General features: G+C 33.9%; 2 protein-coding genes and 1 pseudogene across 4 annotated transcripts in view; 2 read left to right on the top strand and 1 right to left on the bottom strand.

The window, feature by feature from the left end:
* Positions 1–3,453, top strand: part of LOC147911006 (acidic amino acid decarboxylase GADL1-like) — a 9,145-nt pseudogene extending 5,692 nt beyond the window's left edge.
* On the top strand, positions 3,427–9,128 carry LOC105154715 (cysteine sulfinic acid decarboxylase). Its single transcript, XM_011070418.2, has 8 exons — positions 3,427–3,593; positions 6,049–6,233; positions 6,626–6,923; positions 7,513–7,701; positions 7,771–7,835; positions 8,133–8,322; positions 8,536–8,705; positions 8,778–9,128. Exons 1-8 carry the CDS (start codon positions 3,465–3,467, stop codon positions 9,022–9,024), a joined length of 1,473 nt encoding a protein of 490 aa, XP_011068720.1. The 5' UTR covers positions 3,427–3,464; the 3' UTR covers positions 9,025–9,128.
* Positions 9,129–9,413: 285 nt separating this feature from the next.
* The window catches only part of Sema5c (Semaphorin 5c), a 110,204-nt gene continuing 101,185 nt past the window's right edge, over positions 9,414–18,432 (bottom strand). For all 3 annotated transcript variants that reach the window (XM_011070419.2, XM_087414079.1, XM_087414082.1), the window contains 12 exons: positions 17,593–17,800; positions 17,162–17,367; positions 16,520–16,619; positions 15,459–15,658; positions 14,220–14,705; positions 13,689–13,986; positions 13,056–13,422; positions 12,791–12,870; positions 12,360–12,683; positions 11,661–12,057; positions 11,335–11,540; positions 9,414–11,262 (listed from right to left, as the gene is read on the bottom strand). In XM_011070419.2, coding sequence (XP_011068721.2) covers positions 11,059–11,262; positions 11,335–11,540; positions 11,661–12,057; positions 12,360–12,683; positions 12,791–12,870; positions 13,056–13,422; positions 13,689–13,986; positions 14,220–14,705; positions 15,459–15,658; positions 16,520–16,619; positions 17,162–17,367; positions 17,593–17,800 — 3,076 coding nt within the window. In that variant the 3' untranslated portion in view covers positions 9,414–11,058. The remainder of the gene's footprint in view (positions 11,263–11,334; positions 11,541–11,660; positions 12,058–12,359; positions 12,684–12,790; positions 12,871–13,055; positions 13,423–13,688; positions 13,987–14,219; positions 14,706–15,458; positions 15,659–16,519; positions 16,620–17,161; positions 17,368–17,592; positions 17,801–18,432) is intronic.

Genomic DNA, 18,432 nt, shown 5'->3' with positions numbered 1-18,432 from the left:
GGATTTTTTACTAAAAGTTTATCAACTATTAGATTTGTCGATTATGTATTAATATGTTATTTAATTAAATAATATAAAAAGTTAACTTTTCAAAGGAGAGTGTAAAAAGATTTATTTTTGAGCTACAGCAAATGTTTGTCGGGATTATATCTATACAGACAATATATCCGCGTAATAATTATTTAATATTTCTTATTAAATTCGAAAAAGAATCTTTCAATCTTGGCTTTGAAAACGATTAAATTAAGAACTAGACGTTAAAATTAATACTCATATTTCTTTTGATAAAAAAGGATAAATTTAGTCCTATATCGATATGAAAGATTTAACAAAAGTTTTAAAAAAAATAAAAATGCAACAAAAAATACCATTCTTTATGAATGCCACCACCGGAACTCCGATGTTTGGAGCTATTGATCCGTTGCGGAAAATTTACGATAACTTGAAATGGAAGGTGTGGCTACATATAGATGTTCGTATGTAATATAAAATTTGCTAAAACTCTAGGGATCTAATATATCTGAATAAAAAATTGTTGCTCATATCAGTGGTGCTAATATTCTCCAAGTGTTTCCGATATAAATTGCGAGGTATTGAACGGTTTGTAATTATTCTCGAGAAAAAGAAGCAACAATTCTACAATTTATCGTAACATCGATGATCATTTAAATAATCAATTGGATTACAAATGATTGGTATGTCGATCCTAGATAATTTGTTACATGTGCTAAAATAAATTCAAAATAAAATCAATTTAAAATAAATAAAATCTATTTAATAAAATGCTGAGTAATGTTTACTAGTTTGAAGGATATGTTTGTTCTTTTAGTTATGTTTAAATTTAGAATTTAAAATTGAAATTCCTTGATGCAGAATAATCATCAGTTATCTTCTCTGATCCATATAGTTCGGAATGACCTGGAATCTACATATTATAATATGCTCGATATCCCATATCAGTGTTCTTTAATTCTTGATTGAAAGTAGGTTCGAGTGAGATAGAGCTTCTTGTTTGTTAAATGCAAACAATGTTGGAATCGAACAATATGGCACATTTTACAAATCCAATTTAGCACTGACGTTAAGACTATACAGTGCAGTAGGAAAGTTATAGCAGTTTACTATCTATATGATATACAAATATTATATTTTATTTATTTTATATAACAATAAAATTATTTATAAAAAAATGAAAAGGCATCCAGAAGGCATTTGACAAATTAAAAAAAAAATGTTTAAAGAATTAAAATATTATTGAGTTTTTACATGACTGATTGAAAAGTGATTATTATTGTTTTATTTTAACATTTGATAATAAAATGCCTTAAGATTGACGCAATGAAATTTTGGTTAATGTGAAAAGCTCGAGATACGAGTGGCTTACAGCTATTAGTGGATCAAGCCGTATTCTACGCAAAATACTTTCTGGTACAGAGTAATAAAACCGACCTTCTATTCGATGTTAAAATTGCGATAATATGACTGTTTGCTTTTGGTAAGCAATTCTATATTATTGCAAAATTTGTGATTTTTTTTTTCGTGATAGATACTTTTAGATATATACCGCCTAGATATATACGCATGCGTGATCAAGAAGAAACTCCAGCTTGGTGAAAGAGACTGTATGATGTCACAGTGGAAATAAAGAAACATTTGATTTTGGAAGGGTTTTTTTCTCGTGATTACTTATGCGTCATTACCAGCTAAATCTGGACAATTTCTTTCGCATAGTTGTAAAATGTCATCCTCCTCCAGAATCATTCATGAATTACATTCTTATTCAAATAGAAAAAGCCGGCGCTGATTTATAAATAAAGCATACACGATCTATTAATAATTAAAATTAATAAAAAATGTCATAAGTACTATATAGGCTCACTGAGGATGCCCGAAAAAGAGTTGCATTTGTAATTTATTTTTAAATGAAAATAAACTTAATATGCGCTTTATTAATTGCACTTAACTTTCTTTTATCTCCCAAAAATATTCTATTCTTTTATGTATTCTCTTAATATCGGAGAATTTTCCACTGATATAGCCTTAAAAAAAACTCTAAAAGATAGAGGAATATCGTGTAACTATTTGTAAGATAAGCTGGATTTAATGCAATTCTCCTAATTTTTAGAAGATTCTTAGAAGTTTTGTTAGTGATATGTACATTACTTTGATAAAAAATTATCAATGGAACATTTTTTTTTAGTGTTTGCCCTAGAAGTTCTTAATTTTATATATAGACAAACAAAAACGATTTTTTATATATTTTATCTTATTAAAAAAAAAGTTTTTCCCAAGTTAAATTACAACTTGCTCTAGTTTCTCTTAGAAGATGAATATTACACAACATCCATGAAATATTAGATATGAATATATATGTTTTGCTAAGAATAACAGCATGCGTCATGTCTCTTTACACTTGATTATGTTTTATTTTCTTTCCGTTATCAAGAAAAAAATATATGTCAATATTTTTTTACAATTGCGCATTGTGTTTGTGTGATAATGTAATTTGCAATGCTTATAATCATAACGTAAAATAGGACATAAAGAAGAGAGAGAAATATTTCATAAAGCCACAGTTCTGAAAACATTTGATTGTAACAACCTAATTCGAAGAATGTGTTTTTTTTTGCCTATTGTTTCCCAAGGAATTAATTCCCTATATTTTTAAACTACATAGAATTATAAAGAATTTAATACTGTACATAGATGGAATTTAGTATTACAAGGCAAAATAAAAAAGATAATATATTAATTGCATAATTTTTTTCTGAGCATAAAAACAAATTTTTGTCTTACGATTATAGTATATATCTATGGTTATAATACAATCTAAAAAATAGTGGTGCTTATATAATTCTCACTGTATATAGTCGGTATTAATATATTAACACAAATATAATATGGATTTAACACTAGCTATAAATTTTAAATTCATATCATGTTTATTAATATTAACATCAGTGAGAATTATATAGACATCTTTTGGATATTAAATCTTGATCAGAGTGAAATCCATACCAATATTTTTTAAACTGTATAAAATGAGGTTTAATTGAATAAAATCTCAATTAGAAGCTGCGAATATAATAATAATAATATTATTCGATATTCAAATCGATATATAATCCGAATATACAAGATGTTCTAATTGCATTTAAACTATTCGAAATATTTAAAATACTAATATCTAAAGTATATTAATAACTTCATGTTGTATTTTTTTATAATTTGCGAAAAGGCAAAGTTCAAGAATCAACTCGAGCGTAACGGAAAGATGAACTCTATGCATAATTGGCACGCGTGAATTCTGTAACAACATGATGGAATCAAGGTTCACGTACGTTCACGTACATACAACGTGTTTTCAACGACAAAGAGCGATTCACTAGTGGTAGTTGAAATGGAAGGGGCCAAACAAGCGTGCCGATGAATTTGTCGGTTGGCTGGTCAGTATACTCTTCGCGATGGCTGAATCAAGTACCAGCAACATCATCGATCTATTAGAGAAACTCTTGAAGATCTTTAAAGAGGAGAATCTGTTCAATTCTGATGATCAACCTGTGATACAATTCCGTCCTCCTAATTATTTACAGGTAAATAATAATTCAATTTTTTGGACTAGTTGTCAAAAAGTCTCGAATAGCTTGTTATTACATATGATTTTTACAAATATTTTTTTAAAAAAATTACTTTATATCTCAATTTACTTCGATATTTTTCATATTTTATGCTAAATTATAATTTTACGTTACATAATATATTTCTATTATTTTTCTCTTTCAATTAATAAATAGAAATTAACAATATCGTTTATCTCGAAAAGATTGTTTATATAATTTATTAAGAAACTTAACTTGTTAAACATTAATAAGTGAAGACTGTAGAATTGGGAAGTAACGCATTACTTGTAACTTTGTTACTTTGTCGATCATTGTCATAATAATGATTTGGTAATGACATTGCGAATTTTTTAATATATGACGATAACGGTAACATCAGACAAAGAAAAAGTCATTTGGAATGGGTTGAAAAAAATCATTTGTAACTGAAAAAAATAATTCCTAATTTAACATGTTGTAACACGTTTTTTACTCATTATTTGTAACCAATAACATTACGCGTTACTCATTACTTGTTACTTTTTTTTAGTAAATAATGCATAATCGTTACTCGTTACTTGTAACAAGTTACTTTTCGAAGTAACTTTTTCACCTTAGCACAACCTTAGCGTTTAGTTAGTGTTAACGTCATAAAAAATTGCAACGTTATTATCAAATTGTTTATTATTAATAACACAGTAATGGAAAAAAACATTTCCCAATCTTGGACTGAAAAAAAATAAAAAATAAAGTTTTAGTGTCTAATAATATTTTGATATGAATTTTACAATTTTTAGTTCATGTAAGCAAACTCATACAATTTACTAATGAATTATTAAAACTAATATTAAACAATGTATAAAGTTATACATATAAATATACATATAAATTATACATATAAATATATACATATTAATGTATATATTATACATATAAATATCAAATATTTAGATTTAATTTTTTTAAACTTTTTTTTTTGGTAATTAAACGAAGTTTTATCATGCCAGCTGTAACAAGCTCTAAAATAATATTTTTGTTCCTTTAAGAATAACATCGCATCAATTAGAAAAAGATTATCCGTTTTATCGTATTTCTTAACTGCTAAATTTTGCTTTAGAAAGACTTCTGTTTGTTTTTAAACGTTTTTCTTTTAGATTACATTCCTCTTTCTTTTCGCTCTTGAACGAAGTGTTATCTTATTTGAAGATTATTCTTATGCGTTTCAGAGCAAGATTAATATAATCAAATGCGTAAAAACCGTCAGTATAACATTAATATTCATTAAAAAATAATAATGTCACAAGTGTAATTATATCATAAAATATTATAATAAATATTTGTTTCATTTTTATCATACATCTAACTTAAATTCTTCAACGATTTCTGATGTAACGCACGTAGACAGTAATAATGGATTCTGGCAAGAGAAAATATTCCACGGTGCACAAAGAAATACTTGCTCATGGAATACGATACGCAGAAGTTTGTGATATAGGTATGAGGTCAATGTTTGCAGCTCTAATCGTATAATCGGAATCTTCACCAGACAAATTGTCGCTTTCTTTTTCAAGAAACTTTGACATATCATGATAATATATATCACTCTTTCAGGAAGTTTTCTTGTAAATAGGGATAGTATAAAATAAGAAATATTTTAAAATACAAATTAACAAGTTTATAAATTCGTTTTTACACACACACGCTACTCATTACAATTTTAATACATTCCAAAATTCCCAGGTAGCAGACTGTCATTATTTGTCATCAGTTTGACATCAAAGTCACGTTTTTAATATCCTTTTGACGTCAAAATAACAAGAAAAAACGATATTTGTATTTGATTTCTCTGTAAAGGATAAACATGATACATGTATTTTAACACAGAAATGAATTTACTTGCTATAAACACTTCAATATATAAATACTTGCATGTATCGTATTTAAACATTATTTAATATTAAATTTCTTGAAAACTACAGTTTTTAAAGAAACAAAATACGCGTGTAAGATCACAAGATGCTTGGAGTGATGTATTAGGTGGTTAATTTAATTCCTGTCATTTTTTTGTCTCGAAAATTGATTTATTTCGAAAGGAAGATAAATGAATACCTTTAATCAAAGTAATTTCCTCCATTTTCTATTACTTTTTCCCATCTCTCCCGCAATAGAGCAAAAAATGTGTGCGTGCGTGCGCGCGCGCGCGCGTGTGTATGTGTGTGTGTGTGTGTGTGTGTGTGTGTGTGTGTATTTTATGATTTTTTTATGTTTTTTATATTAATTATAAGTTTGACCCAAATCAAGTGAGCAAGTGTGAACAAATGTGAATGAATAACTTGCATTGTCAATAACAATTATATTCTATGACGTAAACTGCAATTTGTTTAAAACTTAGCAGTGTTAATTTTAATGAGGAAAAATTATTTTTTATTCATAATTATTTTTTATTCAGAAAATAATATCAATATCTTTGGATGACAAGCCAGCGAGTAACAGGGAAATAGAAACAGTGATACGACAGACTATACAGTTCTCCGTGAAAACATCTAATCCACATTTTCATAATCAACTCTACGCTGGAGTTGACGAATATGGATTAATTGGTTCCTGGATAACGGAAGTGTTAAACACCAGCCAGTAAGAATAATTCCCAAATTTTAAGAGACAATTTAAAATAATAAACAATGTGTTCTCTATGCTCGTTGGATGTAATTCTATTCACTTTCCTCGATAAAACGTAATGAGTAATCAAAGCTATTTTGTTATCCTCTCGTGAGCGTCAGATATTGCTAATCTAATTTGCATTTCAGACAATGCACGACCTACGATATTTCCAATTAATGATGTATTGAAGTCCTTATCATCGTCGAGGAAGTTTTAATTTTGTTAAAAAAAAATGAAAGTTAAATAACTTCTCTTCGATAAATTATCTTCAAGAGAATGTCCTTCATGTTGTAAATGATGCTGTGCGCAGCATCATTTCTAAATGAAGTGAAATACATGTAACTGTTAATTGACATTTCTGTTAGGTATACTTATGAAGTCGCGCCCGTATTTACTCTCATGGAGCGAGAAGTAATACAGAAATCACTGGAGTTGGTTGGCTATCCATTGATGCCAGAAGCCGATGGTATAATGTGTCCAGGTGGTAGCATATCGAATATGTATGGAATGTTATTGGCCAGGCACAAGATATCACCATGTATCAAAAAGTCGGGGGTATATTCGTTCGATTTACCTCTAGTGTGTTTTACTAGCGAAGATAGTCATTATTCAATCATGAAAAGTGCTAATTGGTTGGGTATTGGTACCGACAATGTTTATAAGGTATGACAACGTGAAAAATGACTACTTATTTCAAGAAATTTGCTATATTTTAATCTTCTTTCGAGATAAAATCGAACTTTGAAGAAATGATAATTAATTCTTATTTCAATTGATAATTAGTTGTTGAATTTTATATATTTTATATGAATCAGATTTCATGCTATTATGCAATTATATGTTTTATTAATGTATTATTGATTAAACAATGTTAAGTTAGACTTCAAAAGACTAAGAATTTCATCAGCTGCAGCAAACGATAGTTATTATACACGCAGTGTAAAATATTTCTTATATTTATAAAATTTTTTCTTCTACAGTATTTATGATATTTATAAAACATTTCTTATATTTACAAATTATAACATCTATTTCAATATGTACTTGATGTATAAGAATTATTAAACTGTAACAATTGTGTGACAACTAGACTTGGCTTTAAATCCTTTTTATAACTTTTAAATTATTTTAAATTTCTATTGTTTAGTAAATACTAAAAAAAGATTCTTCAATCTTTGAAAACAACTGGATTCCGAATTTTTAAGCTAATAATCATAATAATTAATTACGAGAGAACGTTCTTCTGCTACAGGTGAAAACAGATGAGTTTGGTCGCATGCAAGTGACTGACCTAAAGAGACTTATAATAAAGGCGAAAATTGACGGAAAGCAACCATTCTTTGTAAACGCCACTGCCGGAACCACTGTGTTCGGTGCCATCGATCCATTACCTGAAATCGCCGCAGTATGCCAGAGCGAGTCACTTTGGATGCACGTAGACGTCAGTACAAGTATAATGAAAGTCGATTAGAGCTCAGAGAATCGTAATTTAAACAGAGATTCGTTACAGGCATGTCTCGGTGGAACCCTACTATTCTCGGAGAAATATCGAAACAGATTGCGGGGCATCGAACTGTTCGTATATAATTATTTATTATACTGTCGTTGCGGAAGAAAAGTGGCGATCTTTCTAAAACTGAAAGTTTCCACCATTGGCATACCAGTCTTAAGTATAATCATTGTCTGCATGATTTATTTCCAAGCGATCAATTCCTGTTAGGATGTTTGTAGGCAAAACGTTAAATTTCTGCGTATCTGGAAGAATGGGATAAGATAAATACTTTTCTTTCTGCAACGTTAAAGACCAAAAATGATTTCCTAACACAAACAGTTTTTCTAATCAATTCTCTCTGTTTTATATGGCTGGCTTAGATCAGATTCGGTATCCTGGAATCTGCACAAGATGCTCGGGGCGCCGTTGCAGTGTTCTTTATTCCTGGTCAAAAGTAAAAATATGCTATATGAGGTAAATTGTGCCCAGGCCAAGTATCTTTTCCAACAGGATAAATTTTATGATGTTAGTTGGGACACAGGTGACAAAAGCGTGCAATGCGGCAGAAAGGTAATCACGTATCGATTATTTAATTTTTACGAGATATCACGTCGGAATTTATTCACAATAATTCGTGAATTATAGAAAGATCCAAGATTTTCATTTAAAAAATTTGTAGGAAAGACACGTAAAAATAGAACATAATTTTTATGTCATTACAAATTGATAAAAAAAAATCATCATTAATTACTCGTTTTAATTTGTTTGATAATACTTTTTAAGGTCGACGCAATGAAATTTTGGTTAATGTGGAAAGCTCGCGGCAAGATTGGTCTTATGCGATCAGTGGAACAAGTGATGTCCTGCGCGGAATATTTTCTGAAGCGAATTAAGGAAACTGCCGGTTTTCGGCTGGTGCAATCTTACTATCAGTGTTGCAACATTTGTTTTTGGTAAGAGATTCCGCTTTGAAGAAGCTAAGAGATTATCGAGAAATACGCAGTTATAAGGCAAATTCTTTTCAGGTATATACCACCAACAATGCGCGATCAGAATGAAACTCTAATTTGGTGGGAGAAAATATCCTATATCACAATGGAAATAAAAAACCGTTTGGTTTTCGAGGGAACTCTCATGATTAGTTACATGCCAGTACCACACAAGAATTTTGGCAATTTTTTTCGTATGGTCGTAAACTGTCAACCACCTCCCACAAAATCGTCCATGGATTATGTTATTAATCAGATACAAAAAGTTGCAAGTGATTTGTAGGAAAATACCTCTCTGTTCAAGTTGTTTTATAATATTAAAGATTGTTTTTACTTTATATGAAGAAATTGGTATTTTTACTTATACGGAGTTGTAAAAAAAAAGAATCTTGTCTTTATTATAAACAAATGCGCGAAATAAATGCAGCGGACACAATATTTATTACTCGCATAAATGTGTGACTTTGATAATCATATTATAATTTGACGCTCGGCAACATCAAATTCATTGTTACGTCGTTAGCTCATATATAGGGTTACTAAGTATTTTTAAGAGTACATATATTTACGTACTCTTTTTAAGTGAAATTTCTGATCATTTATTAAAATTTCGTATAAAATTTTTTATAAAATTATATTAATAAAAAAATTATATCAATAAAAATCAATAAAAATGTTTTAGAAATTTTATTTTCTCAAATATCTACATTTAATGCATAAAAAATTGTACCTTCTCCTTTCGGATCATTTTTTTTTTTAAAGTGTACATAATATGTACTCTTTTCTTGTGATTCAGATAATCCTACTCAGTATCATTATCTCGCATTCTTCTCATGACAAATTGTATAAACTCGCGCAGGAGGCAATTAACGTAATTCAATTCTTAAGTTCTAAGGCTCGATTCTCTAACTTACTCATAACTATACGTATACATAACGTAGATATCTGTATAGGTATAGGTGTATCTATATATATGTATATATTATATAAAATAACGAAGGTTTTCAAACGTTCATAATTTTGAATTTATGCATACGTTTTTCTTACAAGTAATTAGAGAATCGAATCCCTGGAGGACATCAGCGATTCAAGTTTCAATCCAATTTGATTCTCTCCTTGGATCCGGCAAGGAAAAAATGTATTATTTTTACAGTCGCATTCATAAACATAATTCGCGGGCGCGACTCAATGTGAGCCAATATAAATGCAATCGTCGCGCGACGTGTGTTCATCTCTTACATAATACACGCATTTGCTTCATTCCTAAAACTATGTTTAAGAAGATGCATTTTTATGTACAACTCCGTATCATGGCACTACATTATTCGATATAAAATTCGATATTTCTCCTGAATAAAAACAAAAGAGACGAATTCTCTTTCTAATATATCTTCAAGCAAACCTACATAATACATTTTATATTTGTACAACTGTATATCTAAATCAATCCATCAATTCTTGGTAGATCGAGTGTCCGTTTAACAGATACGGTTTCCTTTTCTCTCTTGTTACCTTGCATGAATCTTACAAATATTATACGAAATATATGAAAATTCATTCCTATGAAAAATTATGAAACTTTATACAGATGAGTCAAAGTCGAATGCCCAAACGTGAGCGGGATTGATTCTCGATTTCGTCCATTCGTATTCTCTCTCTCTCTCTCTCTCTCTCTCTCTTTCTCTCTCTTTCTTTTCACGGATATGTACACAGAAACAAAAATAAACTTTTATAAACTTCCTCAAAACAACGGTTTTCTCTTCGGAGTCCGCCGAGTTATCACATTGCACGACGCATCACAAAAAGTTTACAAAATACATCTTAAGACATAGCGATTTATAAAAAAAATGTCATCATGTCTCTTTTAAAACATACATCAATACAATTTTCATCAATCGATATTGAACAATTTCGTGAACTAATTTGCGTCGTTAATCGCAGCGTCGTTAACTCTCGAACGCGGAAAATGCATACATCGCGCGTTTACTTAATACTAAAAACATATAGTCTTATAGACAGGCGCTTGTTCAATCGATCGTATGTCATTTTTACGTCGAAGATGTCGCCTAAGCTCAATTAAGTAAATACATTTTTCCTGTAACAGGAAATCTGTCCTCACACTTATTACGTTGAACAAACGTTAATCGATCAACAAAGTTTGCAGCTGCCAAATGCGTGGAATGAGTTCGCGTTTGTTGTCGGTACAGGCGACTCACCGCACAAATAAATCACATGAGAAATCACGTGCTTGAAAAGACCAGAATACAAATCACCATCCAAACGACACTGATACGCAACTTTTGCTCAGGTAATTCGTTCAGTAGTATTTGTCTTGATCGAGATCGGCACGGATGTGTTGCTGGCCATGACTGTTACGCTTCAGAGTGGCGGATTCATAATCGAGACTCTTTGGATATAACTTGGGACTGCCGAGGCCGTTGACATTGGGATTGTTTTTGCCACGTAGAGTACCATTTCCGTTAGTGCTACCTGAAAAACTGGGCTGTCGTTTCGCGTTCACCTATAAAAATTAGCTTCTTTGAAGTATCCGTCAAGCGCAACTAGCAATCGAATACGCTTCTTTGAGCCTTACCTCCTTCAGTGGCACGATGACGTAAGAATTTTGTTTACTGATGTAATGCGGACTCCCTGGAATGCTCGGCTTGCGTCGCTTCAAATAGCAAAAGCATAACACCGCGGTTAAGGCCAGGCCGATGATGAAACTAATTACGCAACCACCCACCGCCGCACCCACCGTGACGCCCGAACTCTCTACACTCGAAGGCAAGGCGTTTACGTCTAAAAAAATATGCAATGCTTAGCAATCTTTAATCAATTAAATTGTTATTTTAAAGCACAAATACCGTATTTATAAATGTATCATCCTATAGACGCCATAAAATTGTTCCAAAATCTCACCATTATCCATGCAGTCTGCAGGAAGGCAGTCGCGTGTCTCGCGAGTTATTCCTTGACACATGTCGAGTCCATGCTGAAGACATGTTCGCTTTCTGTGCTGTTGATGATCGCCATCGCAGGGAGTCCAATACGACCACGTGTCCCAACCAGCTAATGATTCGCAACTGGACATCTCGCAGACCTTCTTGTCCAATCTTGGACCGTTGCAACTTTCTGGACCGAGACATTCTCTCGTCCTCGTACGCATTCCGACGCCGCAAGTCGTTGAACATTCGGACCATTCCGTCCAACATGACCATTGTCCTTCCGCCGTATTGCCGTGACATGAGTGTGAATTACAAATTCTGCTCTGCGTGGCGAGACCATTTTCGCAAGGTGGCGATTCGCATTGTCTAACCTGTAAAAATGTATAATCATATTTTTGTATTATATTATATATTAAAAAACTAAAATATTTTGATCACTTTAAGGTAAATTATTCGTTCTCCATTTCACACAGCTAAAAAAACTCCTTCGCGGTCATAATACTTTATTACATAAAATAAACTTTATTTTATAGTTTTAAATAAATTTTATTTTATTTTATTTTTAAATAAATAATTTAATCAAACAGCGAAAATGTTCGGTTTGCAAAATGCTTAATAAAATGATATGATTTTATTTAGATAGTATCGAGATAAAACTATGAGAAATACTTACCCTATGCTGGGTACCCTTTCCACAAGGACGATCGCACGAGCTCCAAGAGGACCATTCTCCCCAGCCATTCTCGATGATGGATTCCGCATAGGTATCTTTTCCTCTGAGACAAGATCCATCGTTCCTGCAGGAACGTTCCTCTTCTTTAGTGAGCTGCACTCGTACACTTGACGGATCATCCGTCTGCGCGCGGCAACTAAATCGGAAGCGCTTTTCTAAATAAACCGTGCTGTCGCTTTGTAAACTAGAGTTTACGGTCAACCAAGGAGTCCATCCGGAATATCTTCTCGTCTCTGCGCATTTGTGATTGTTACATTCCTCAATCTAAAATACATTCGGTCTCATCAAGTAATTCCTGCAATTACTATTCGGCTCTCAAGAAAGGCTAAAAAAGAAGAAATATTTCTTTTCACGATATATTTGAAACTTACCTGGAAATCGCATCCTGGACATTCAACACCACCCTTCTTAGGCGAGGGACTGTCACAGGTTCTCTTTCTCAAACGTATTCCTATGAAATGGGAATCGCCAATTTTATACCAAGAAAGCATGAAATTTTGTATGTTATCTCAGACAATACGAGCATGTACAATTGTAAATTCTTGTTTTTTTTTTAAAGTATTTTACAAATGTTTTTTGAGCTTCGGATTGGCTAGAATTATTACCACGACTACGAGGATATTCGGAAATACTTACCACCGTTGCAAGGCCGTGTACACGCATGCCAGGGACCCCAGATCGACCACTGACCAGTTTGAGGCGGTGGGGTGGTTTTAGCGGGGGCAGGACAGGGCGGTAGATCGATGCACATGATATCGTCATGATCATGCCCGACGCAAACGCGTCCACCGAATGCAGGTGCTGGATTCGTGCAAGTCCGCCGACGGGTTTTCATCGCGAAACCACAGGTCTGAGAGCACGCTGACCAAGCCGACCAAGCGGTCCAACCGCCATGGACAGTGCAATTTGTTACTCTAACTCGTGTACCCGTGCAACTCTCGCCACCGTGCTGTGGTGGAGGATTATTGCATTCCCTGGTTTGACATTGACAAGTGTCGATCTTCTGTAAATCAAATTTTCAGCTTATAAATTTCACGACTTTATGATAGAAAAGCTTATAATCGAATCGCTTTTAACAAAAATAAAATAAAATATGGATTTTATTATATATATATATCCAAATTTTATTATATATATTTTATAATAAAGAAACTATGTTCATATTTCTAAACCTGTGTTAAAGTCAATTATTTATGATCAATTCCGTTTGCGAAGGAAAACATATTTTTTACATTGTAATAAACGTAATAAATATATATGCCCACAAACCTCTGCGTGTTCGTGCGAGTGTGAGTGAATGTGACCGTGTCCGAGCGACTGTTCTCCTGTGCCATGTTGGCAGGATGACCAAGGACTCCACGCACTCCAGCCTCCGTCAACAGGATCGGTAAGCACTGGACACTTGGTGACTTCCTGATGCCAATGATTTGCCAAATAATTATATTGATAATTCTGTTTCGGTGCCTCCGCGCACTTCATGAGAAGCTCGTTCCATCCGCAATATGGCTCTTGGGCGTTCAAGCACGCTTGACGGCTCCGATGACGATAACACTGAACAGCAGGTATGCTAAACAACGGAAAGCATGCGGTTTAACGAAGCGTTTAACATTAACAATATTTGCTGTTTATGATAATGTACATAATTTACGATTGAACGACATCTATCTAGAATGACATGATTTAGATGATATTATCAGTACCATTTAGATAACATTATAGATTTATTTTTATTTTCGACAATGTAATGTTGTTCACAAAGCTGATCAAATGTTGCAATTACGATTGGAATAGTTGTCTTACCGCAAAAGGCCAATTTCCATGCCAACGTAGAGACTCTGCGTGTCCTTGAGGAATTGCAATGTCATCGGCGGTGAGGGTAAGGGTCCCCAAACTTCGACAATGCAGGTCTCCTGTGTCCTAGGCAGAACCGAGATCTTCTTGATTAGACCGGTTGCCGTGGCGACATAGAGGACAGTCACGCTGCGGTGCAACTTGGTTGGAGTAACGTCCACCGCGATGTGGGTGAATCGCTCGAGAGTCACGGTATGCAGCGGCTCCAGCATCGTACTCTGCACTGCTTCGTCCATCAACTGGTACCGTTGATTGTCCATGATCTGATGCGGCGCGGTATCAGATGAAGATCCACAGCGCTGACGATTATGATGGGCGACTGGTCTCCTTTCCCAGGCGGCACCCGCGTTTTCTTGATACTTAAAAGGCCCATTAAAACTGGCAACTATGGCTGACATGTTGAACGCGCAGATAGCCGAGCCTGCGATGCCGTTACTGCAACGAAAGAAAAAGATTTCATTTAATGCAGGTTTCTTCTTTAAGAAATCGCAGCGTCCTTATGTGAAAAAGCATTCCTTTGTATTCAAGCGATAAAGAACATTAAGATGGAGGAATTAGCGATCGTGCATAACGCTGGTAAACGATGGACCACAAATAACTTAGGATATTAAAGATAAATGGCTCAACGATGTAAATTTCTAACATAAAGCTAATAGAGATGTGCAAATTTTTCAAATTTAAATCTGGTAGGATTGAAATTTAAACTATTCGAAAATTTCGAATTTAAATGTCTGAATATGATTCACATTTATTGATAATTTTATATATAGAATCATATTTCTCAGTAATAAATAAAACAAATAACAAATTGTTTTGTTTAGATATTAATATAAAATTTAACTGAATAATTTTGATAAATCAAAATTAATCAAAATTTTGTTTCAATTTGTTTCGATTTGATTTAATTTGATTCGATTCGACGTTAGAAAATCTCGCACATCTCTATTATATCAGGAAACTTAACAGGCCACATAAATAAAATTGCAAATTTTTCGCACGACTTCCATAAATACTTCAGTGTTTAATTCAAATTAATCAATATTGCTTTAAAATAAAGTCTGCATTGCGTATCTCATAATCAATTTGTCATTTACCGTCTCATGTGTCCATCTGGGATTGTGCACAGACATAAACACAGATGATAATTAATGCGCCTTCAGATTAATCGGTCCGATGAATGATACTTACATAGGAGTTGTGAAGGTCGCGTAAATGATTCCTTCTTCTGGATGATAAGCCGCGCCTTGGATTTCATCGTAATAAAATGGGAATTCGCCGGGAAGAGAACAATTCAAACGAGCCTTACTGAAAGTCGTCCACACGTCTTTCATCATAATTTGTCCACCCCGATCGTTTTTACAGACTCTTGCTATCCTCGAGTATATTTTCTGCAGCCAAATATTGTAACGTACGATTAAACTTTAACGAATATAAATCTCACTAATTATAAAAAATTATCAATTAATAAAAGATAAAACACTCAAAAATTAAAATAAGATATTTGAAGCAGATGCTAGGAGAATCAACGCGATGGTACGTATGTGACTAGATTAATTAATATAAAATTTATTAGTAAGTAATATGTATATATATATATATATATATATATAGACTTACTAATAAATTTTATATATACATATATATATTTGTAACAGTTACATAATTGGCAACAAAGATCCGATTTACAACAATTAGAATATCTCGGTGCCTAATTTGAGCTATCCTCAGCGAAAGTAATATCAGAAAGCTTAATGATTGTTATGTTTCATATTTATGACCCGGATTGCTGAAAAAATAAAAAAAAATGCATAAAAAGTATCCTTTAATGATATTTCAAATACCTCGTTGACTCTTTTGATATTAGCGAAACGGCGTCGAGTGAATTAAATCCGCCACGATAAAGCGAAGTTCAACCTCATGATCGAGGTACGATCGCGCTCAGCCGGATGCAGAGTGTTTCATTAGAGCCATCCCTAGACGGCAATTTGTTGCGGCGATAGGTTGAGAAAATGATAAACATCGCGCGAACTAAGATCATGTCAGGGATGATAATTTTTCTGCTGTGTGAGAGAGGAAGATCCGCGACGCGCGTCGCTCGTTTCAACCAACACCGTAAACGGCTAATTATACGGCTGACGCAAGTCAGAAAAGACGAGATCGCTAATCGCGCGAATGGCTCCTCGCGTGTTCCGTGTATGATGGAAGACGTGCGCGCGTCACGGCGAATTACTCTGCGGCATCGATCTTACCTTGCCACAGTTGATGTATTCTACGGCAGATTCGCGAAATAGAAAGTACACGTGATCCTCCGTTTCGAAGCTGCCGACGAACTGCGGGTCGTTCAGCCACCTAAAAGGAAAGAGCAAACTTAGAGAGAACGGGATTCAGGCATGATAAATATCGCGATACGATAAGCAAGACCAACAATCTTGTAACGCGGTTATTACGATAAAATTAATCTCGTTTGTTTTTCTGTATAACTGCAAGAAGAATTTCATAAGAATTTCATGGAAAGAGAAATAAAATGAGTTGTAACAAGTTGAGTGTAAAGTTAGAGACATTTTTCAAAACTGATCAGTTCAACGAAGAAACTTATATTCTTTCTCTCTCTCTCTTTCTCGCTACAAACTAGAGACTCTCTAATAAAAATCCTGAACATGAAGAAAGTCTCTTTTGATTGGTTCGTGATGTTTTAATAATTCCTGAGAAAATGAAAGAAAGAGCAAAATAGATAAGAAAAAGATAAAACAGAATGAGAAAGAGAAATAAATAGTAAATGTATATTCTTCTCTCTCCCGGAGTTTTGTTAAAACTACTGTATATCCTGTATACAAAATTGCGGCTCATGTTCAGACATTTATTGAAGCATTGAAGAGTTTCTGTAAACGTACATGGAATCGTATTGTCGAGTCCTGAGGTTCGGGGAGGCCAACGTTCTGTAGATCGCAGGATCAGCTCCGGAGAAATCCGTCCGCGCACCGGCGAAGAGACCGCCGGAAGGACCCCTCGAGAGAAGTGCCGTGACGTTTGCATGCGGCGAGTACGGGCACATAGCCACGCCCGACATCTCGCTGGTTACACTTGTTATATTCTCGATCTACGGTTATAATTGCTATCGTATAGAAACTACTACCGTATTCAAGTGGTGCGACTTTGTGTCGTTCCAAATCGTTAGACAGTTAGCGATGATGAATAATCATTGACGAATAATCGGATCGCAACAAGCTGCGACAGTTCACAACATGAAAAACATTAGGATCCGAAATGGACGAGATTCTGCTCGTCTGGACCCGATCGGACAGACTACTTTTGGAGAACATACCTCTCGCCACGCGCACCACGGGCTGAATGCGTAAGTGCCGCAGGTGAAGAGGCTCTTGCCGTTGCTGAGGAGCACTTTGACGTAATTATGACAATCCTCGACGCTCTGGCCCTTATTCTGACAGGTGTTGACCTTGTCCTCCGGCGCAGACCAGGAGGCGTGTTCCAAGTCCGTCAGCGACGTCAGCGTCAAGCGGTACAAATTATCCCTGAAAAGACACGCTTTATTTACATTTTCGTCGGCGTGCTCTTCACATGTCATTAAGCGTCCCGTATGAAGGCCGGTCGCTATTAACCTATTAAAGTCCACTGGCCATCTCTACTCGTCGCTTTTGCGACATTGTTTGTCGGTAATATCTTTTGAAGAAGCAAACTTCTTCAACATTCTACAATCGATGAAATAAATTAATACCGGATCTCTCGAAAAATCGGTACTACAATTTCTCGTGGAATATTATGGAATCTCGTGGAGAATTATGAATTTATTGGGGTTCATAAATAGACTTTCGTGGCTTAAAGAACATTCGCGCAGATGGATTTCATTAAAGAGTTATTGGAAAGACTCATTGAAAGTCACATAGCAACCGGTAATCGAGAATGTGACTGGCGATATATAAAACGTACCTCAATTTTAAATCGAGGAAGAATAACCATGACAAGTGACAGTAACGAGTGGCAAATAACGACGATAGCTTCCTTTATATGACATATAACGCATTCAGTGAGATCGCCATAAGCCACTTAGAGCACCTCCTCGTTTTTTTATCATTTCTCTTCGAAATATCAGCACGATTATGGATGCTGATATTCATAAATTCCTCAATAACATGGTTCATTATGC

The sequence above is a fragment of the Acromyrmex echinatior genome, chromosome 1 (assembly GCF_024713525.1).
Source record: "Acromyrmex echinatior isolate Ae372 chromosome 1, ASM2471352v2, whole genome shotgun sequence".
In the NCBI taxonomy this organism is placed as follows: domain Eukaryota; kingdom Metazoa; phylum Arthropoda; class Insecta; order Hymenoptera; family Formicidae; genus Acromyrmex; species Acromyrmex echinatior.
Note: the sequence above shows the minus strand (reverse complement) of the source record. Positions and strands in the feature narration are given on the sequence as shown.